This window comes from Balaenoptera acutorostrata, chromosome 10, assembly GCF_949987535.1.
Source record: "Balaenoptera acutorostrata chromosome 10, mBalAcu1.1, whole genome shotgun sequence".
In the NCBI taxonomy this organism is placed as follows: domain Eukaryota; kingdom Metazoa; phylum Chordata; class Mammalia; order Artiodactyla; family Balaenopteridae; genus Balaenoptera; species Balaenoptera acutorostrata.
The window spans coordinates 14,888,707-14,907,204 of record NC_080073.1 but is presented as its reverse complement, the minus strand read 5'-3'; the positions used below and the strand labels follow the sequence as shown (position 1 = coordinate 14,907,204).

Below are 18,498 nucleotides of genomic sequence, written 5' to 3'. Positions count from 1 at the left end.
TTTCGAGGTATCCTTCACTCCATCTCATCCTACATCCAGAAATATATTGCCTGGAGTGTCTCCTTGCTTAATTAATCAGCGATTCTTGTAAATGAAAAACCTGCACTGCTAGTGTCCAAAATAAGACTAATTAAAAGCCATTGTTCATAGTGGATAATTAGAATTGAGCCAAACCTGTCCTGGCAGTGGAGGCATTTTATTTCACTCAGATAAGTGTTTATCAGCAGTAGGTTTGGAAAGCGTTGAAGCCAGCCAAATATCTGCATTTTTGCATGGAATACTGAGAACATGTCTTTGCTTTTTGGCAATATTCAAATTTTATTTTTACGCCCATAAACACCAGAACGAAGTAACAAACTGATAGATCAGATTTGCCGTTTTAAAACACTGATATACATATGAATTATCTGGGGGCACAGTTAAATTGAGATTCTGTAGATCTGGGGTGATGTCTGATTGCTCCATATCTAACAGGCTCCGAGGTAATAGTGATTCTTCTTGTCTACAGAACATACTTTCAAGAGTAAAGGACTTGACTCTCACTACCACATTTAAGGGCTTACTTACAAATCCAGAGTCTATTTGTAATGTGGGCCTCACATTCAGAAATAGTGACTTACGTTCCAAACTATGGCAAACATCCTTAAAAGTCTCCAACTTGTTATTAAGTAAATATACTGAGCAATCCAAATAATGCTGGTTACTAAATTTTTTAGGTTCCTTTCTATATATGAAATCTTGTAGCTCTTTAAATTTATCAGGTTATCCATTTTTCATATATTTAAGAGACCATATTTAATTTTTATACAATACTGGTCCCATAGTATTTGTCCAATAAATAACTGATTGATTAAATTATTTTTTTAAAAGTGACTAATTGAGGCTTTGTCCGTTTTTATTTGTTTGCCTGCCTATTAAGACATGATGAACTTTCACCATTTTCAAGCTTTCTCAGAAATTAAAGTATACAAAAAACATAAAATGTCAGCAAAATACTTTGACAATTAGTTGATTTCTTTAAAAAGAAAACCAATGAAAGAGAGTATCTGAAAATAATGTTAATAGTTTATTCTATCATATCTGGCATCAGGAAATATGGATTTCTGTAATTTAAAAAATACTCATATAATAAATAACTGAAAAGGATTGAGGCTGGTTCTCAAGAATCTCATGTAAATAAATTTCATTTGTTAATCATTTATAACTAAGAATTTATATGACATACATAATCCTCATAATTATGCAGGGTACATAATATTTTTATTATATATGAGGAAAATGAGGCTCAGATTGTACAAGTAACCTGTTCAATTTCATGCTTCTGATAAGAAAGAGAGGGCGATTCAAATTTAGTCCCACCTGATTTGAAGTTCTGAACTTAGAAACTTTTGACTAAATGGTTAAGATAACTGCTCTCCAAGTCAGAGGAGGCAGATTGAACTCCCAACTTTCTCAAAAGAGTTGTCTGACCATCAGCAAACACGCGTCTTAAGCTTTATGAATTTCCATATTCTCATCCAAAAAATGTTATAATGATACCTGTCTCCTGTGTTTGTTTTGAAGATGAGAGTGGATAATACATGTAAAAACATGGCAAATCCGATGTGTATGTACAAAAAAAAACCTGAATGATAAAGTATACATTCATTGTTAAGTTTATACATAAAGGAACTACTGCACATGAAATAAAATTAAGGAAGAATGGGAAAATGATGAGAATTACTTAATTGCACCTCATAGAAAATTGTCAAGGAAATAATTGATTTAATGGAGTATGCTTAAAAACATTTTACCCTGACAAAATTAATGTTGAAATTATATTTATTAAATTATTAATATGGAATTGAAATGCCTAGGGGTTAAAATGCAAAGTCCAAAGCATCCACAGGGTCAAAGAGATAGTGTTAAAATGCCATGTATAAGAAATATATATTCTGTGTAACTGAAGTGCAGATCTAGTTCTCATTTTTTCAAATGAACAGAATGTGTATGAAAATGCTTTGTATACTTTGGAAAATATTATACAAATTTTAGCTACTAACAAAAAGTTTTTATATATGCTCGCCAATAGTTTTCAGAAAACAAGTTGCACTGTAGTTGAAACATTGCAAACATACTGAAGAAGCTTTCTAGTCCATTATAAAATTTGATATTTACCAAATACTTCACTGACTTTTTAAAATTTGCAACATTAACAAACATAAAAACAACGTACTCCCTAGACAATTAATTACATGATAGGCATAAATAACAATCTGAAAAGAACAAAATCAAACCATTTTTTAAATTATAAATCTCTATTTGCAGGTTTATTGACAAGTATTTTACAAACTATTGAATGATAATTATAAATCATGTTCTCTGACAGCTCTATAAAAATATTGCTGTTCAGCACTTGGTTTTGTTATTTTTTTTTTTTTCCAAATGTTGGGATTGCTTTGTATAAATCCTTTTAAATCTACTTATTCACTTTCTGAGGTACTGCACTTCTCTGTAATAAGTTGGATAAACCCCAAACTGAAACAAGCTAATTGGTTCAGTGAGGAATAGAATCAGAGTTCTTTTTCTTATTAACAATATTTCTAAACACTTTTGCTTACTGACTACTATTTATGCTATAAACTATACAGTCATGAAACTAAGGTTTATATATTTTAGTTAATAAGAGAAAGGAGGGAAAGTAGGGAGGGAGGGAGTAAGGAAATCAGTAGGTGGATAGGTGAATAGGAAAGAGGAACAAAAAAAGAAAAAATAACACAGGTCAATGCCACATCTTATTTAGTTTTTTATTTTTAGGACCTACGACAGTTCCTGAAATACTGACTAGTTTTCATTAAATATTTGTGGAAATATTTCCTAAGTAATTAGGAAATAATTCCCTTTATCCCTGGGAATATTCTTTCTCTTAAATGGGTAGATTATTTTGGAATTTATCTTGCTTGTGGTTCTCTGAGATTCCTGGGTCTATGGTTTGGTGGCTGTCATTAATTCTGGAAGATTTCCAGTCATTGTTATTTCAAATATTTATTCTGTTCATTTCTCTCTTTGTTCTCCTTCTGGTATTCCCATTAGACATCTGTTGCACCATTTGTAATTGCCCCCAGTTCTTGGATATTCCATTCTTTTGTTGTTGTTGTTTGTTTCTTTCTTTTTTTTTCTCTCTTCATATTTTAGTTTGGGAAGTTTCTATTGATATTTCTTCTAGTTCACTTACTCTTTCCTTCATCACATTCAGCCCACTGGTGAGCCTATCAAAGGCATTCTCACTTGTATTACAGTGTTTTTATGTCTATCATTTCTCTTTTTTTTTTGAATTTTAGAATATTATTTATTTTTTTATACAGCAGGTTCTTACTAGTTATCCATTTTATACATATTAGTGTATATATGTCAATCCCAATCTCCCAATTCATCACACCACCATCCGCCAGACCCTTTCTTAGAATTTCCTTTTTTTCTGCTACATTAATCATCTGTTCTTGCATGTTGTCTGCTTTTTCCATTAGAGCCCTTAGCATATTAATCTTAGAAATTTTAAATTCCCAGTCTGATACTTTAAAAATATTTGCCATATTTGAGTCTGGTTCCAATGCTTGCTTTGTCTCTGCATTTGTACTTGTCAATGGGCCTTTTATACATTTTTTGTTGTTGCTGAAACCTAGATATGATGTAACAGGTAAAAAGAAGTGATTTTACACTAGATTTTGGTGTAAATTTTTATGTTTATTTGGTAAGGAGTTAGGCTGTGTTTACTGTTTGCTGTAGTTGTGGTGTCAGAGGCTAAAATTTCCTCCACTGTTTTTGTTTTTGTTTTTCCTGTTGTCTTTGGGTTTCCCTAGAGACTCTTTCTTAATTAAAGGCTGAGGTTTGCAGTTTCTTTACCTGTAACCCCCAGCTATTATTCAGGAGCCCTATTGATGGTATGAATGTCCTTGTTAGCTAATTCTATAATCTCTGTAATTTATGGATCTGTTTCTGTTGACTGTTTTTTCTTCTTATCATGATTCCTATTTTTTATGCTTTTTAGTTTAGTAATTTAGATTGAATTAGAGACATGATAAATGTTATGTTATTGAATGCTGCATTGTGGTATATTTATTTCAAGTATTGGATTTTATTGATAGAAGTTAAGTTATGATGAATCTCATCTTTCTATAGCTTACTATTAAGCTTCCTTGGGTAGATACAGAGTAGATGTTAGTCTAAGGCTTGTTTACTACTAAGATGCATCTCCCAATTGAATGCTCTAAATGTTCGCTAAGTCTCTCTTCTCAGGCTTAGCGGAACTCTAACATCTTCTAGCCCTGTTTGAGCTCTAAAATTTGTTCTTTGCCCAGCCTCGTGTGACACTCTTACATAGATTTTTGGAGCACTTTCTTTTTCTAGTCTCATCCTCTCTGATACTTTGCTTTGCAATCCCAGCCACTTCAGTCACTTGTGTCTCCTCAACTCAGGGATGCAGTCTTGTCCTATTTATGTTTGCTTCCTGATTCCGTGTTCTGGAAAGTGCCTGTAAGTCGAAAATCAGGGATACCAATGGCTTACTTCATACATTTCCCCTCCTTTAGGGATCACAGTTTTGTGCTACCCATTGTTACATCTCTGGAATCAGGTTTGTTTCCCATTATATTTGTCCAGTTTTCTAATTGTTCCCAGCAGGGTAAATCTAGTTCCAGTTAATCCAACATCTCTAAAACCCAGGTATTTTTTAAGCCTAATTGTGAAGGTAAATGAGGTGAAGTTTAGAGAAATGAAATGACTTGATAAACATAAGTTGTAAATCTGGGATTCAAATCTAAATATCACTGATTCTGACTTCAAAACTCATGCTTATAGCTGTTTGATATTTACATCAAATTATCCTTTTAATATACGAATTAATTCCCCATGTGCAGATGTAGTTAGCCCTCAGTTCTGTAAATGTTTTCCTTAGAAAAGGCTTGAAACATTTCAGCAAAATGGTAAAAAGATGTTATTTGGGGAATGAAATTATGGATGTATTTCCCATTTAGATTCTCTGTAATTACTAATAATTCAGCAAAAAAGTAAGTTCAATTTTATACATTAAAATTTTTAATAATTCAAAAGATAACCTTTTCAAAATTCAAGTTGCTTTTGAATGAGAAGAAAAAAGTGTTTCTAAAAATCAATCAGGGCCATTGTGGAGCATACACCCCACTGGTTTGTATGTGATGATGGTAATATCTACCATTTATAAAAATCTGGGGTAGATGATTAGGGAGAGCACAGAAAACATGCCAACCAACATAGGAGTCTGCTGCAATCATGCAGGCAGGGAGTATAGAGAGTGAAGTCTATAGAAGGCTGGCTAGAGTGTTTACTCATAGACCTTAACCATCTCAAACCACCACAGGCTAATGTGAGTATAGAATAATTAAGACAAAACTTCAGATACCTGCTTGAACTTTAATTACTATGACTTTGGGGACATGTAACTCACTTTCTATGTTGGAGTTTCAGAGCTGACATGATCACAGCTTTCAACTCTCAGCTTTGTCTCATTTGTTTAACATGGCAGACTCTTAATTATCTAAGCTGCAAATTAATTGTATGTGAAATACCCGAGGAACTCCTTGGATAGGTGCTATGCAAATGTAGTATGATTGACTTATAGATCTGTGTGTCTCCTCTCAAGAAAATATAGGCCTTTGCTCTTAGTAAAGAAGTTAAACTGGTATCCCTCATAACTCTCCTACCACTCTTGTAAACAACCAAACATATTTACTTTTCTTTTCTTTTCTTTTTTGTGTGTGAATCTTAATTTAGTAACTTTGCTGTCAATGCTCTGGAATGTAAATAAAATTAGTCACTGCACTAAATGTTCCTATGTGTTCTGGAGCCTTCACACAGAGGACTATATTTATGTATACATGTATATCTTATTTATTTTTTCTAATTTATGAAGAAAAAGATACTCAGCTTGGCTATTAATGTCAAGCAATAAATCTGAAGTCTCACCAAGATGTTTTGATCTATTACAGAACTTTCAGATGACAGAGCAGCTATTTGATTTTGCTTTTCTTTTTACACATACGGACATCATTGCAGATCATACCACAGAAAGGTTGCTCAAGACCCTCAGGATGACAGTAGTATTTTAAAATCAAACTAGGTACATTCAAATTTTTCAGACTTTTAACACTTGGTTTAAAAAAAAAGTCAGAGAGATATCTTAAAATTGTCCCATTTGAATGCCTAATAAGCAGTTTAGCTTTTTTATTTTCCTCATTGAGTTGAATGGATAGAGAGCAGACTATTTTCCTAACATACCTTACCCCTTTTGCCCCACAATGTATACTGAAGCTTACTCATTAGGTTCTCACTAACTGCTTTGCTTTTTTATCATGATCTTATATTGCTTGGCATAAAATAGTATGGTAATGTCCATGCAAATCTGAGAAATGACAAATGTTCAAGCCAATCTTTGAGAAATTGAAAGATAGTAACCCCTCAACAAAAACACAGTCACACACACACTCACCCTGGGGCTGAAAGATTTATCAGCAGATTTACTAACATTTCAAGGCAACATTGCGTTCTGGAAAGAGTATAGACTTTGAATTCAAAGAGATCAGGGTTTAAATTCTCAGATCCCCTGTCAATAGCTGGGTCGCTATGATCAGTTTTCTTATCTGTAAAACAAACGTAAAAACTAGATGGATAGATAGATGGATAGATAGATAGATAGACGATAGAGAGAATAGGATTGATGTAAGGACTGGAAATACTATTAAACTTCCCTACCAGAGTCCCTGGCTTATAATAGGCAATCAATAAATTACAACAATTTTATTAATTGTGGTCATTGTCAGTGCTGCTTTGGCTGAGGAAGTAAAAAGGAATACACAGGAGGGAGAGAAGGGGTTTCTGCATTCTATTTCTGTGCTAACACAATCCTCAAGGACTTGCTCAGAACAATGGATTTACCATTTCTAAATAATGTGTTTAATCTTTGTAAGGATTATTGACATTCCCTCATTTATTCATTTGGCAAATTAAGCTCCAGTATCTATTAACTTAGCAAATATGCATTAAATACCTCATTCAATAATTAATTCCTTTATTCCTTCACTTAGTCAGAAGGAATTCTCCTGGCAGCAGATGCTAGGCTAGGCCCTGGGGAAATATGATATAAAGGCCCCAGGGAGTTTGCAGGCTACTGAAAATAGGATTGGTGTAACAATATGTGATCATACATTTTTCCTGGGATCTGCTCTTTCCTTACAAACTTTCAGTGAAGGAAGATTCAAGGATAGTCATTCTGGGAGCTTTCCCGATTATCTTTTCCCCAGGTTACTCCTTGTTAAATTGAGATTGGAGGCAGTCACTCTCAATTCCTTTGGTAGAACTAATGTTAGACTGTTATTGAAGGGGCCCTTCGTATCTCTTAGAAATAGAAGATTCTTGCTTCTTTTTCTCCCATTTCATCAATACTTTTTTTTTTTCAAAATTAATACTTTTGAAATAACAGTTTTAGAACACAAAAATTGAGCAGATGGTATAGTGAAATCCCCTATAATGCCACACACAGTTTCCCCTATTATTAACATCTTACACTAAGATGGTACATTTGTTACAATTAATGAACCAACATGAATACATTTTAATTAACTGAAGTCCATAATTTACTCAAATTTCCTTGGTTTTTACCTGATGCCCTTTTTTTTAATTCCAAGATTCCATCCAACGTACCACACTGAGTTTTCTTGTCTCCCTAGGCTCTTCTTGGCTGTAACAGTGTCTCAGACTTTTCTTGTTTTTGATGACCCTGACAGTTTTGAGGAGTGGTGGTCAGTTTTACTGTAGGATGGCCCTCTATTAGAATTTGTCTACTATTTTTCTTATAATTAGTCTGAGGTTATGGGTCTTGGGTAAGAAGACTACAAGGGTAAGGTGCCATTTTCGCACATCATATTAAGGTTACTCTCTCTCACAATGATCTATGGCTACCGATGCTGCCCTTCATCACCTGGCGGAAGCAGTTTTGTCAGGGTTCTCCACCATAAACGTACTCATTTTTCTCTCTTTACATTTGAGTCTTTGAAAGGAGGTTAATATGTGCTGTCCACACCTAATGAGTAGGGAGTCATGCTTCACCTCCTCTAATCTATGTTAATTTATTTGGAATTCTTCCTCATGGGAGAATTTTCACGTCTCCCTTCCCATTTATTAATTTATCCAATCCTTTATTTATATGAGTATTGATTAGTAGATATTTATTTCATACTTTGGGTCATAATCCAATATTGCTTTATTTTGCTGCTCAAGTTGTTTCAGCATATTCTTCTGTAAAATGCTTTAAAAAAAATTTTTTTAAATGTACACTATGAATGTATCTCTGGGTCATTAAACAGTTTTCTGTACCCTCAATTGTAATGACGGTGGGGTATTCAGATGTATGTTTTCAGCCAGTCTCCTACTGGTGGACATTTAGTTTCCTTTCGTTTTGTTTTCATTTTTTGTTGTCATGAATAATGATGTAATGCATATTCTTGTGGCTATATTTTGCCCATCTCCATGTGAACTTCCTCAATATATTTTTTAAAAATTAGAATTTTTGGATAACTGGAATATAAAAGCTAAGGTTTCTGATATGTGTTGCCAAATTCTGCTGAAGAACCACTGCAGAGGGTCCACTTTCAAAGACCAGGACCCTAGGTTACAAGTTGGGTCTCTTTTGATCTTACACACATGCTGAATCCAATGTCGAACATTCCTTTCATTTTTTTTCTATTTCAAAAACCAAAATTGGATTTTTACACTGCTGTTTCCAAAACTAAATTAATTTAAAGGTTCTAAAAATCATCCAAGAAGAATATATATACTTCTGCAAGTGACTGTTCATCCTTTCCATTCCAGTCTATCACCACCTTTCTCAGGAGACCTACAGTTCTCACTGTAACTGGCAATTGCAGGAGAGAAAGATTTCAAATCCAAGTCGGAACTGAGCTGAAGGAAAAGAAGTTACTTCCTTTTTTCCAGCTGACCTTGGAACCCATCTCTAGAACCTTTACTGGAATTTGGAGGCATCTCAGTATGTTAAAAAAAAAACTCTATGATTTCATCTTCTGGCCCTTGGACAAAAGGAACTCTACCCACTGATTATAAAACATGTTAGCTCATTAGGTGAATAATATATTTCTAAGCACACATTATACAGACTAAAAAGGTGATTCTCATGTTGTAGCTGGTTAGCTCACACAGGAGCAGAAAAACATGGTGGTTTAGAGCTCAGTCACTATGGAAAGACAGACTTTAGCTCAAAACTTTTCTTTTAAAACTTACTGTGTGATATTGGGCATGTTACTCAACCTATTCTAGTCCCAATCTCCTCATCTACAAAATGTTAATAGCAATAGTACTGTGTCCCATGGTATTATTATATGGTTTCAATGAAGCACTTAGCACAGTGCCTGGCACATAATGTGCTCAATAAATGTTAGACATATTAATAATAGAATGATTAAATATAAAAAACCATATACAATGTCTCATTTATATTTAAGTTTATGATTATGAGCAGAGCTAAGGTCAAGCCCTATAATTCTTAAGGAGTTATAATTCTGAACATAATTCTGAAGGAACATGTGCCTCGAGAACCTACCTCAACCAAATTATCATTTTCTCTGCTGTAGTGTAACATAGCACTCATATGATTGGTGAAGTATTTATTTAGGGTTAATATTATGTATTAATAAAACATTATGGAGGGGCTTCCCTGGTGGCGCAGTGGTTGAAAATCTGCCTGCCAATGCAGGGGACACGGGTTCGAGCCCTGGTCTGGGAGGATCCCACATGCTGCGGAGCAACTAGGCCCGTGAGCCACAACTACTGAGCCTGCGCATCTGGAGCCTGTGCTCCCAACAAGAGAGGCCGCGACAGTGAGAGGCCCGCGCACCGCGATGAAGAGTGGCCCTCGCTTGTCGCAAACTAGAGAAAGCCCTTACTCAGAAACGAAGACCCAACACAGCCAAAAATAAATAAATTAAAAAATTCTCAAATTCACAAACTCAGCATAACCCTTTTAAAAATAAATAAATAAATAAAAATAAAACATTATGGAGAAGCTGTCAATTAACTGCTAAGTGCAGTATCATTTTCAGCTCTACCACACCTTGAAATTATGGGCTCCAGTTTTATGTTTCATGTGCAAATGATTACTCACATTGTGGAGTAGAAAATAGCAATAAAGTCTTAGGGACTCTTTGGATGATAGAACCTTCCTGTCCCTATGTGATGATCATGGTAATAAGGCAACTTAGTAAGCTTTATTATTGGTTCAAACTTTATATTTCAGAATGTATTCTCATAGTATATCCTCATTTTATCCTTTCAAGAAGACTTTTACGTACCCATTGTTACCTCTAGTTATAAAGAGAAAGCTGAGGCTCAGAGATGTTAGGTAATTTGCACTCATTTACACAAAACTCACCTGTGTCCTTTTACTTTACATGCAAGTACTATTCTGCTACCACTGCTATTACGTCCAAACCGTCTGTGGCTTTTCAATGGGCTGCAGCAACTGTAGTGTCAAGTGTCAAATACCAGATAAATATGTGCACATGATAACATTTTTCCCCCAAGGGAAACCTGGTATACACACTGACCAGTAGAACAGGATCATGACTACGTTTAGATCACTCAGAAAAAAAAAAAAAAAGATTTTCCTTTTTCCATAACAGTAAGATTGCTTTTCTACAGAACTCATGAATTTATCCATATTGTATCCCCATAGGACAATCTCATATTCCAAGCTCTTTGTATGAATATTTCAAGTTGAGGAAATGAAAGCAGCTAGCTGAACAGTCTGAAAATTTAACAAAGGCACTCCTTGCTGGTTTTGTTATTCTGCTTCCCTCTCTTCGATTAAAAATGGCCACTGACGGGATTTTCTGAAATGCGGTTCAAGTTAAGAATAATCCCAAATATAAGCATCTTAGGAAACAGGTTCTCCGTACCAGTTTCTAGTTAAAAACTTGGTATGGCATGGATTTAAGCTGTGGATAATGAGATTTAAGAAATCCAGGGAAGAAATATAAGCTTTCTCAAATAGCACTAGTAATGAAAATTCTATTTATGGGCTAAAAGTATAGAATTGAAGCAGAGTTTGTACAAGAGTGTGAAGAGCTTTAATTTAACTTCCAGTTCAGGTTGAACTAGGCCAGAGGGTTAACAAATGTATTCTCTGCCTCCAGATAAAATTAATGGGATGCTCACTCTGTAAAAGCATAATGACAAGAGAGTAAGGAGTGAAAGTCCTTATTTATGGCAATGCTTATTTAAGAAGCGCAATACCAGAGGGAGGGGCAAGAAAGAAAGAAAGAGAGAGAGAGAGAGAAGGAAAGGAAGGAAGGAAGGAAGGAAGGAAGGAAGGAAGGGAGGGAGGGAGGGAGGGAGGTGGGGAGGGAGGGAGGGAGGAAGGAAGGAAGGAAGGGAGAAAGGGGGGAGAGAAAGAAAGAGACAAAAAGAGGGAAAGAGAAAGCAGGAGGGAGGGAAGGAGGAAGAAAGAAACTTTGCTTTTATGATCTAGTAGTATTTTAGAACTGTGAGGACTCACATTTCAGGAAAATATAGAAACAAAGTAAGAAAAGGCTTTTGCAAAGTTTTTTGAAATACACGGTTCATGAATGCCTCATCTATGGTCTGAGGAAACTTTGGATGAGAGAGTTGCTTCAAATTGATTTTCTTTATTGAGATTTGTATCCAAGCTGGATTTTGACACCATATTTGTGAAGATTAAAAAAAAAAAAAAAAAAAGAAGTGGGGAGGAACCGGAGCTGAAAGGGAAATGTTGCCAGAAATGGCTGATACCTGTAGTTAGGATAATGATGGCACCATGTATTTTCACTTAACCTTCAAACGACAGAGTTTCAAGAGATTTAATAATAATCTCCAGTCTGAAGACCCTTCAAAGATCTCCCTTGCTGCATGGCATTCTTCATATATTAATATATTAACTTTGCACTTTAAATAGATCACTTATTTTAAATTAAAATGAACTGCCAGAGAATATTACATCACTAATATCATCATCATGGACAAACTAGGTAGAGCCTAAATAGAATGCTAAAGCCACAGAAGGAGAAGGAGTCTACTAGTGCTAATAACTGAATGGGTGGCAACTCAGAGAATTGGAGGGTGGATCACAGTAAATTAGCCTGTACTGGAACTCTAAGTGGAAGAGAATTGGCAGGTAATAATTTAGCAGAAATTACCTGTCTAAACGTGAGTACCATTCCAAAAAGGTAATTAGGATTGTTAACAACTTCCAGCTGAGTATTTAACTCGACATATGGACACCATCTGTCACAATCCTGGTATATAGTAAGCACTCAATTAATGGTTATTAATATTCATAAATAAATGTTCAGCTTTCTTACAACGCATTTTTTTTCTCGTTGGAGAATGTTGTCTAATTCCTTTCCTCTCTACCATAATGGCCCTAGATGATAAGCCAGGCTGAAAAAAGAAAGTATTTTACAGCAAAGCATGTTATATCTCACCTGAGAGATCCCTGCTCTCATGACGAGGAAATGAACATGACCGCTATGATCAGAGGCATTATCTCCTTACCAGCCAGTGTATTAAACAGGAAGAAGCAGGAAATTTACTTCTAGAGACATATGTGCATGCTTGTGTACCCATTTCGTTCACAGTATGGAGATCTGATTTTAGTTTATTTATGATTCATAAATCAATTTATGTCAAATGCCTAGTCATATGGAGTTCTTAAAGGAGAATAGAAAACAGATAAATATAAGCTAGGAATCTGGCTTTTGAAATGATAACAGCAACATAATAATCTTAAATTATTTTTTAACTTGTCATTAACACAAAAAATACATTGTTTAATGTGTTCTAGACAGTGTGTTAAACACATGAAATGTATTATATCATTTAATCTTCACTCTAATCCTGTGACTTACATACTAGTGTTAAGCCCTATCCTATAAATGAGAATATTTATGTTATAAATGTGCAATAACATATAGCTGGTTAAGTGTAAAAACTGCACTCTGCTCTGTACTATATAAATAGTATTCTATTATAATAGCTTTGTTATTAATATTAGCACTAGTATTAGTATAATCATTTATACAGAATGGTATCTCTTGGAAAAATTAACTTGCATTTAAAACTAAAGCTCACTACTAAAAAAATTTCATATTTTGTTGATTTTAGTTCTTTCTACCCACTGTCCATTTGGAATGTCTTCAGAAAAGAGAGACAGTGCGAAATCTAAAGCAATTCATTTAGTGTCTTCATAAAAAGTGCCCAGACTAAATGGGAACTTTTCATTAAAATGCACATGTTTTACATTTATTCTCCCTGACCCTATATCTCACATTACCAGTGGTAATCAAGAGGCTCATGACATTCATATTTTGTACTGACATAACAAATCTGAAAACAAAATCTCAACGTTTAATTAGTAACTGTGAAATCATATAAAACTGCTTGATTTTTCTCCCATTAGAAATTTTGTTAACATGAAATATAGCCACAAAACACACTTGATAAGGCTTTTGATTAAAAAGTTTAAATGTTTGAGTGACTATTTTTTGATAGTTTAGTTGCTCTGAGGATTCCAAAATATCTAGAGTATAAAATATAATATCCTGAAGGAATCTACCATATCATACAATTCAATCACACAGATAGAAAATAACATAGCTAGGATTTGAACCCAGGCATTCAGACACTATTTGTAAAGTCTTTTTTTGGACGAGAGCAGCAGGAAAATTACTCAAACAGGCATAAGACAAAAAGAGACTGTATTGACTAATGGAAATGTTCAAGGAGATTTTTTTTTAAATTTTTTTGGCATCAAGCGTGACTTAATCTAGACCTGTAAAGAATTCCAAGTTTCCTTCTTTTGTGTTAGCTTTGACTTTCAAAGACACTTTCTCCATGTGGTGGAAGTGTTACCTAGAAGCACCAAGCTATATCCCACTGTCTGAGGAAACCCTAGTGACAAAAGATCCTCTCTTTAATAGCTCCTCCAAAAGCAGTCCCAGAACTGAGTCTAGTTGTCTCTGATTGGGTTGTCTTAGTTCCCAGAGTTAACCAACCATGGTGGCCACGGTACACTAGCTTCTAATGGCAAGATCTGAATCTTGTGCTCAGTCCTGCAGCCAGAGGTACAGTCCTCCCAATTCAAATCAGATGGACTAAAGATAGTAAGCATTGGGTTTTCTAAGGAAAATCAAAATGCACACACAAAAACTAACACATATCCACTGCAGATTGAGAATACAGAGGTCTAATTCTTATACCCTTCTTCAAAATTGAAAGTTATGTTAGAAGCCAGTTCATTGAATCTTATAAGCTTCTCAATAGTTGAGTGGTTTATGAGAGAAGATGTATCACTCCAAACATAATTGAGGTAGGAAAAACAAGATCTAGAGGATGTTCTTTAAGTGAGAAACTTATGTCTCTCTTCAGCCTCATGTCTCTTTCACATTTCTTGCCTTCTAGTGTAATTTTGACCCTATAGAGCATTGTTCTGAAAATATATTCCACACTCATGGTTTTTCACAAGGATTCTACTGCTCAGTTTTTGGTCTTATATGCCATTAATGTTCATTTCCACAGAATATCATTTTTATGTGTCTAGTGGCTATATAGAAGTACCATATTGAGAAGTACTTACAGCTGGTATTGTAATCAAAGTGGAACATGATTAGAGCATATTGGGTGTTCTAATAAACTGGTTTTCCCAGAAGTAGATCTTGAAAGGATATTTTTTTTAAAGTGACTTTTTAGAAGAGTTCTTATGAAGAACCCATCAGAGAATGGACAAGCCCACTTGGGAAAAAAGAGTAGCCAGGCAGAGTATAATATCATGCAAAGCTCCACAGAAGATAAATTTGCCTCAGTCTTGTACAGGAGTTCTAGAAAGAGTGCAGGTCACACCTAGAGGTATTCCACCATCAGGGGCAGGGGAGCTGGAGTATTTACACCTCATTTAGTCAGTTATTGGTTGAGAGTTGCCCCAGGGAGTATGTAAATTCCTAACTGTTTTCAGCTCTTTTTTTGTGAAGGAAAAGTTAGCTACAGCAGCTTAAGGGTAGTTGACAGCAAAATGATGCATGTACTAACTGTTGAGGGTGAAAGCACATCAGGATTTGGGGTGCTAAGGGATGAGAAAGAAAACGGGTGAAGCACTGACATTATCTGCTACACTACTTCTATTGGAAAGGTGTGTCTATATAGGATACATCATTTTATCCTTCAAGGCAAAAATGCTTGTCCAGAGACTCCAGTGTCCTCACTGAGTTCTTTTGGAGGGAAAAGTCAGAATAATTGGGATTGGTGGGACTTGTTCTTTTTACCCCCACTTAATTGGGTCACTTAAGATGGTGATTCACTTTTACAAAACCACAAAAATTGAAAGCTATCAGAGGATGATTTTACAGTAGCTGTGATGCCTGTTTTGTCTTGTAAGCACATAGATTCTGAGACAAAGAAACCTGGAAATAAATACCAGCTGTGCCACCTTCACTTATAGAAAGAGAAAATGAAATTATATTTACACATTATGAACATAGTGCTTGGCACATAGTGCTTGGCACATAGTTTGTGGTTAATAAACCGTAGCTCTTCATTGTGATATTATTATAGTTATTATTATTAAGTGTCAAACCATTCAATTTCTGGTTCAGAGATTTAGATATTTAGTTAGGTTAAAAATTGACTTCTGTCTTCATAGTTAAAATAAAGAACAATGATATAACAATGGGAAAATAGTCTTCACTGAAATTTTTTTTTGTCTGAATGTTTTAGGTTAAAATGTTTTTTAGTTGAATATTTTGCATGTATTTGTCATAAACCTCAGGGATACACTATCATAAAAAGACAACAAAGGATCATGAATTCAGATAAATATCAGAGCCTCTATTTATAATATTTTTCTCTTTGTAAATAAATTTTCTTAGAATTTTTCTATTACACGGGTAATACATGCTCATTGTAGGAAAATAATGGAAAAATTGAGACAAGCAGAAAAAAGGAGAATAAAAGGTGTTCATATTCTCACCACCTATAGCTACTAACTTTTCATGTTCACATACACGTTACATGTATTTTTAAAAATTGGATAATACTGCCCCAGACTTGGTGAAGATCTTTCTCTGTGAGTAAACTTTCTTCTAGAACTTTATTTTTATTCTTAGTTTGGTACTTCATAAAATGAATGAATAAGAAAACCAGTTATCTGGATTAATTGTTGGCAAGAATATGCCATTTTACTAAAATATCAACCTAAAGTTGTGGCGAGTGGCAAGACTTTTTAAAAGGACAAAAACAAAACTTATCATAATACATAATGATGTTGTGTTTAACAAAATTCAAGTTGTATTTGTCACTATATGCTAATTCCGAGAAAAACAGATGAACCAAACATTGATTGGGGAGTATGTTTCCTGTCAAATATGTGTGAGCACATGTATGACGTTCTGCATGATGTATATCTTTGATTTGCACAGCAGGATCATCATTGTTTGCAATAAAAAATTCCTGAGCCTTCATCAGTTTTCCTGCTTTAATTGAAGTCTCTACTCAGTCATCACCACCAATTTTCTGCAGTTCTTACTGCTCAGACTCAGTAGATCTTCATTTGTCAACCACTTTGTATGTGACTGGATGGTTCTCCTACATTAGTTTCATGGACTTGAAAAAATTCTGCATCTTCTACAAAGTTTATAATTTGGCTTTGCAAAATGATTTACTATTATTATTATCTGAAATACGTTTAGAACAGAAATATTTAAAGCACCTGAAAATCCATAAGGGAATGAAGAATTACTTGAAAGTAAGAAAGGAAAGATGATAGTGCGAATAGACTGGGGATTGATTTTACAAATGATTGGTTTATTAGGGAAGATTTTTCTGGTTATAACTTTATTTATAACCTACATTTCTTTATATTCTATCTGTACAAGTGAGGCCTTCCTCACCATGGTATTTTTGCTGTTTTAAAAGATAATCGTATTAGACTAAACATATTAGATTTAAGACCTTAAGCTAAATTCCTATAAATAAAGGAATTCTTTACAAATTCTTTCTGAAAAGAGACAGAGTACAATGTAAAGTTATCTTTTATGTCATTTTGTTTTAACTTTGGGTATAAATAAGTACATTCTTTTGAAGATCATAGATTCTGTCCTCCCAATTCATCTGGGTCTGTTATATAATACTGATCCCCTTTGATAATTTAGCTCACCCATCACATATGTCTTCAGTTACATATTAGTACCAATTTAGCTATAGAGGAATCTGTATTTCTGTCCTAGAATCTGTAAATAGAGAGAGCTTGCCTCCTCTTAAAAGTCACATCCTCACAAAGAATTTCCTGACCACCGTATTTAAACTGATATAATCTTGTTATTATCTCTGCACCTTATTTCCTTTGTTTCAGTTATTGCAATCTACAAATATATTTGTTTTTTATAATTTGTTTATTGGCTGTTTCCCCACTAGTCTGTGAGCAACATGAGGGCAGAAAACATGTTTAGTTCAGTCATCAGTTTATTCCCTGATCCTAGTACTGTGACTTGCACACGACAGGCTCTTAATAAAGTGTTATAAATCGCTGGATGAGTGAATGGCGAATGACTGCATGATCTGAAAACCAGTCACAATATAATATATTGATTGATTGATTTTCCTTGAGAGTTATGCTTAAGGAATTCTTATTTTATCCTGCTGTCATAAAGACTGAACCATCTTCTATTCTAATGAGGTATAACTGTTTAGTCCAGTCCCTGATATTAGTTGGAGGAGGTTGGATGGAAGCCCGTTGCCTGGGAAAGTCAAGTACAGCAAATCCCAAGCTATCCTTGAAATCCCAAACTTTCAACAGGAAGATGAAGGCGTCTATGAGTGCATTGCAAGTAACCTTCGAGGAAGAAATCTTGCAAAAGGTCAACTCATTTTCTATGGTGAGCTAATGAATTTCAAAAAGTATATGAAATAATTGGTCATATCCTTCATAGTAAATAGTGAAGGTCTTTAGCATGTTGTGGAAAAGTGTCATAGGAGAAATAGAGAAGACACATTTCCAGGAAAGGATGTTTATTAATACAATAATTAGCAGATGGGAATGACCATTTTTAAAATATGGCTTTAATTTCAGCATAGTATGCTAATAAATAATAGCATGCTATTGTTTATTATAATTGCCTTGGAAATATCAGCAATGTCATGTAAAAGCCATAGACGTTTATAACACGAAGTAGAATGGAATTCAATATATTTTCCTTAAAACATTCAGCAACAGCCTATGAAAACCTTAATTATAATCTCAAGTAGAACTTACAAAAGGAGAAAATGACAGGAGAAACATAATACTTAATGGTAGTTTTCAGTATTTGTTTATATTTCCCATAATTGTCTACTCATATGTAGGTAACAGAAAAATAAACTCATTACTTCATTTAAAAAATATACTTGCCTCAATTATCAGAATCTGTCATG

The 18,498-nt window shown here is 34.4% G+C and overlaps 1 protein-coding gene across 1 annotated transcript in view; it reads left to right on the top strand.

Moving 5' to 3' along the window:
* Positions 1-18,498, top strand: part of CNTN6 (contactin 6) — a 290,431-nt gene that overhangs the window by 199,248 nt on the left and 72,685 nt on the right. Inside the window, exon 8 of the mRNA XM_057555124.1 lies at positions 17,779-17,963. Coding sequence (XP_057411107.1) covers positions 17,779-17,963 — 185 coding nt within the window. The remainder of the gene's footprint in view (positions 1-17,778; positions 17,964-18,498) is intronic.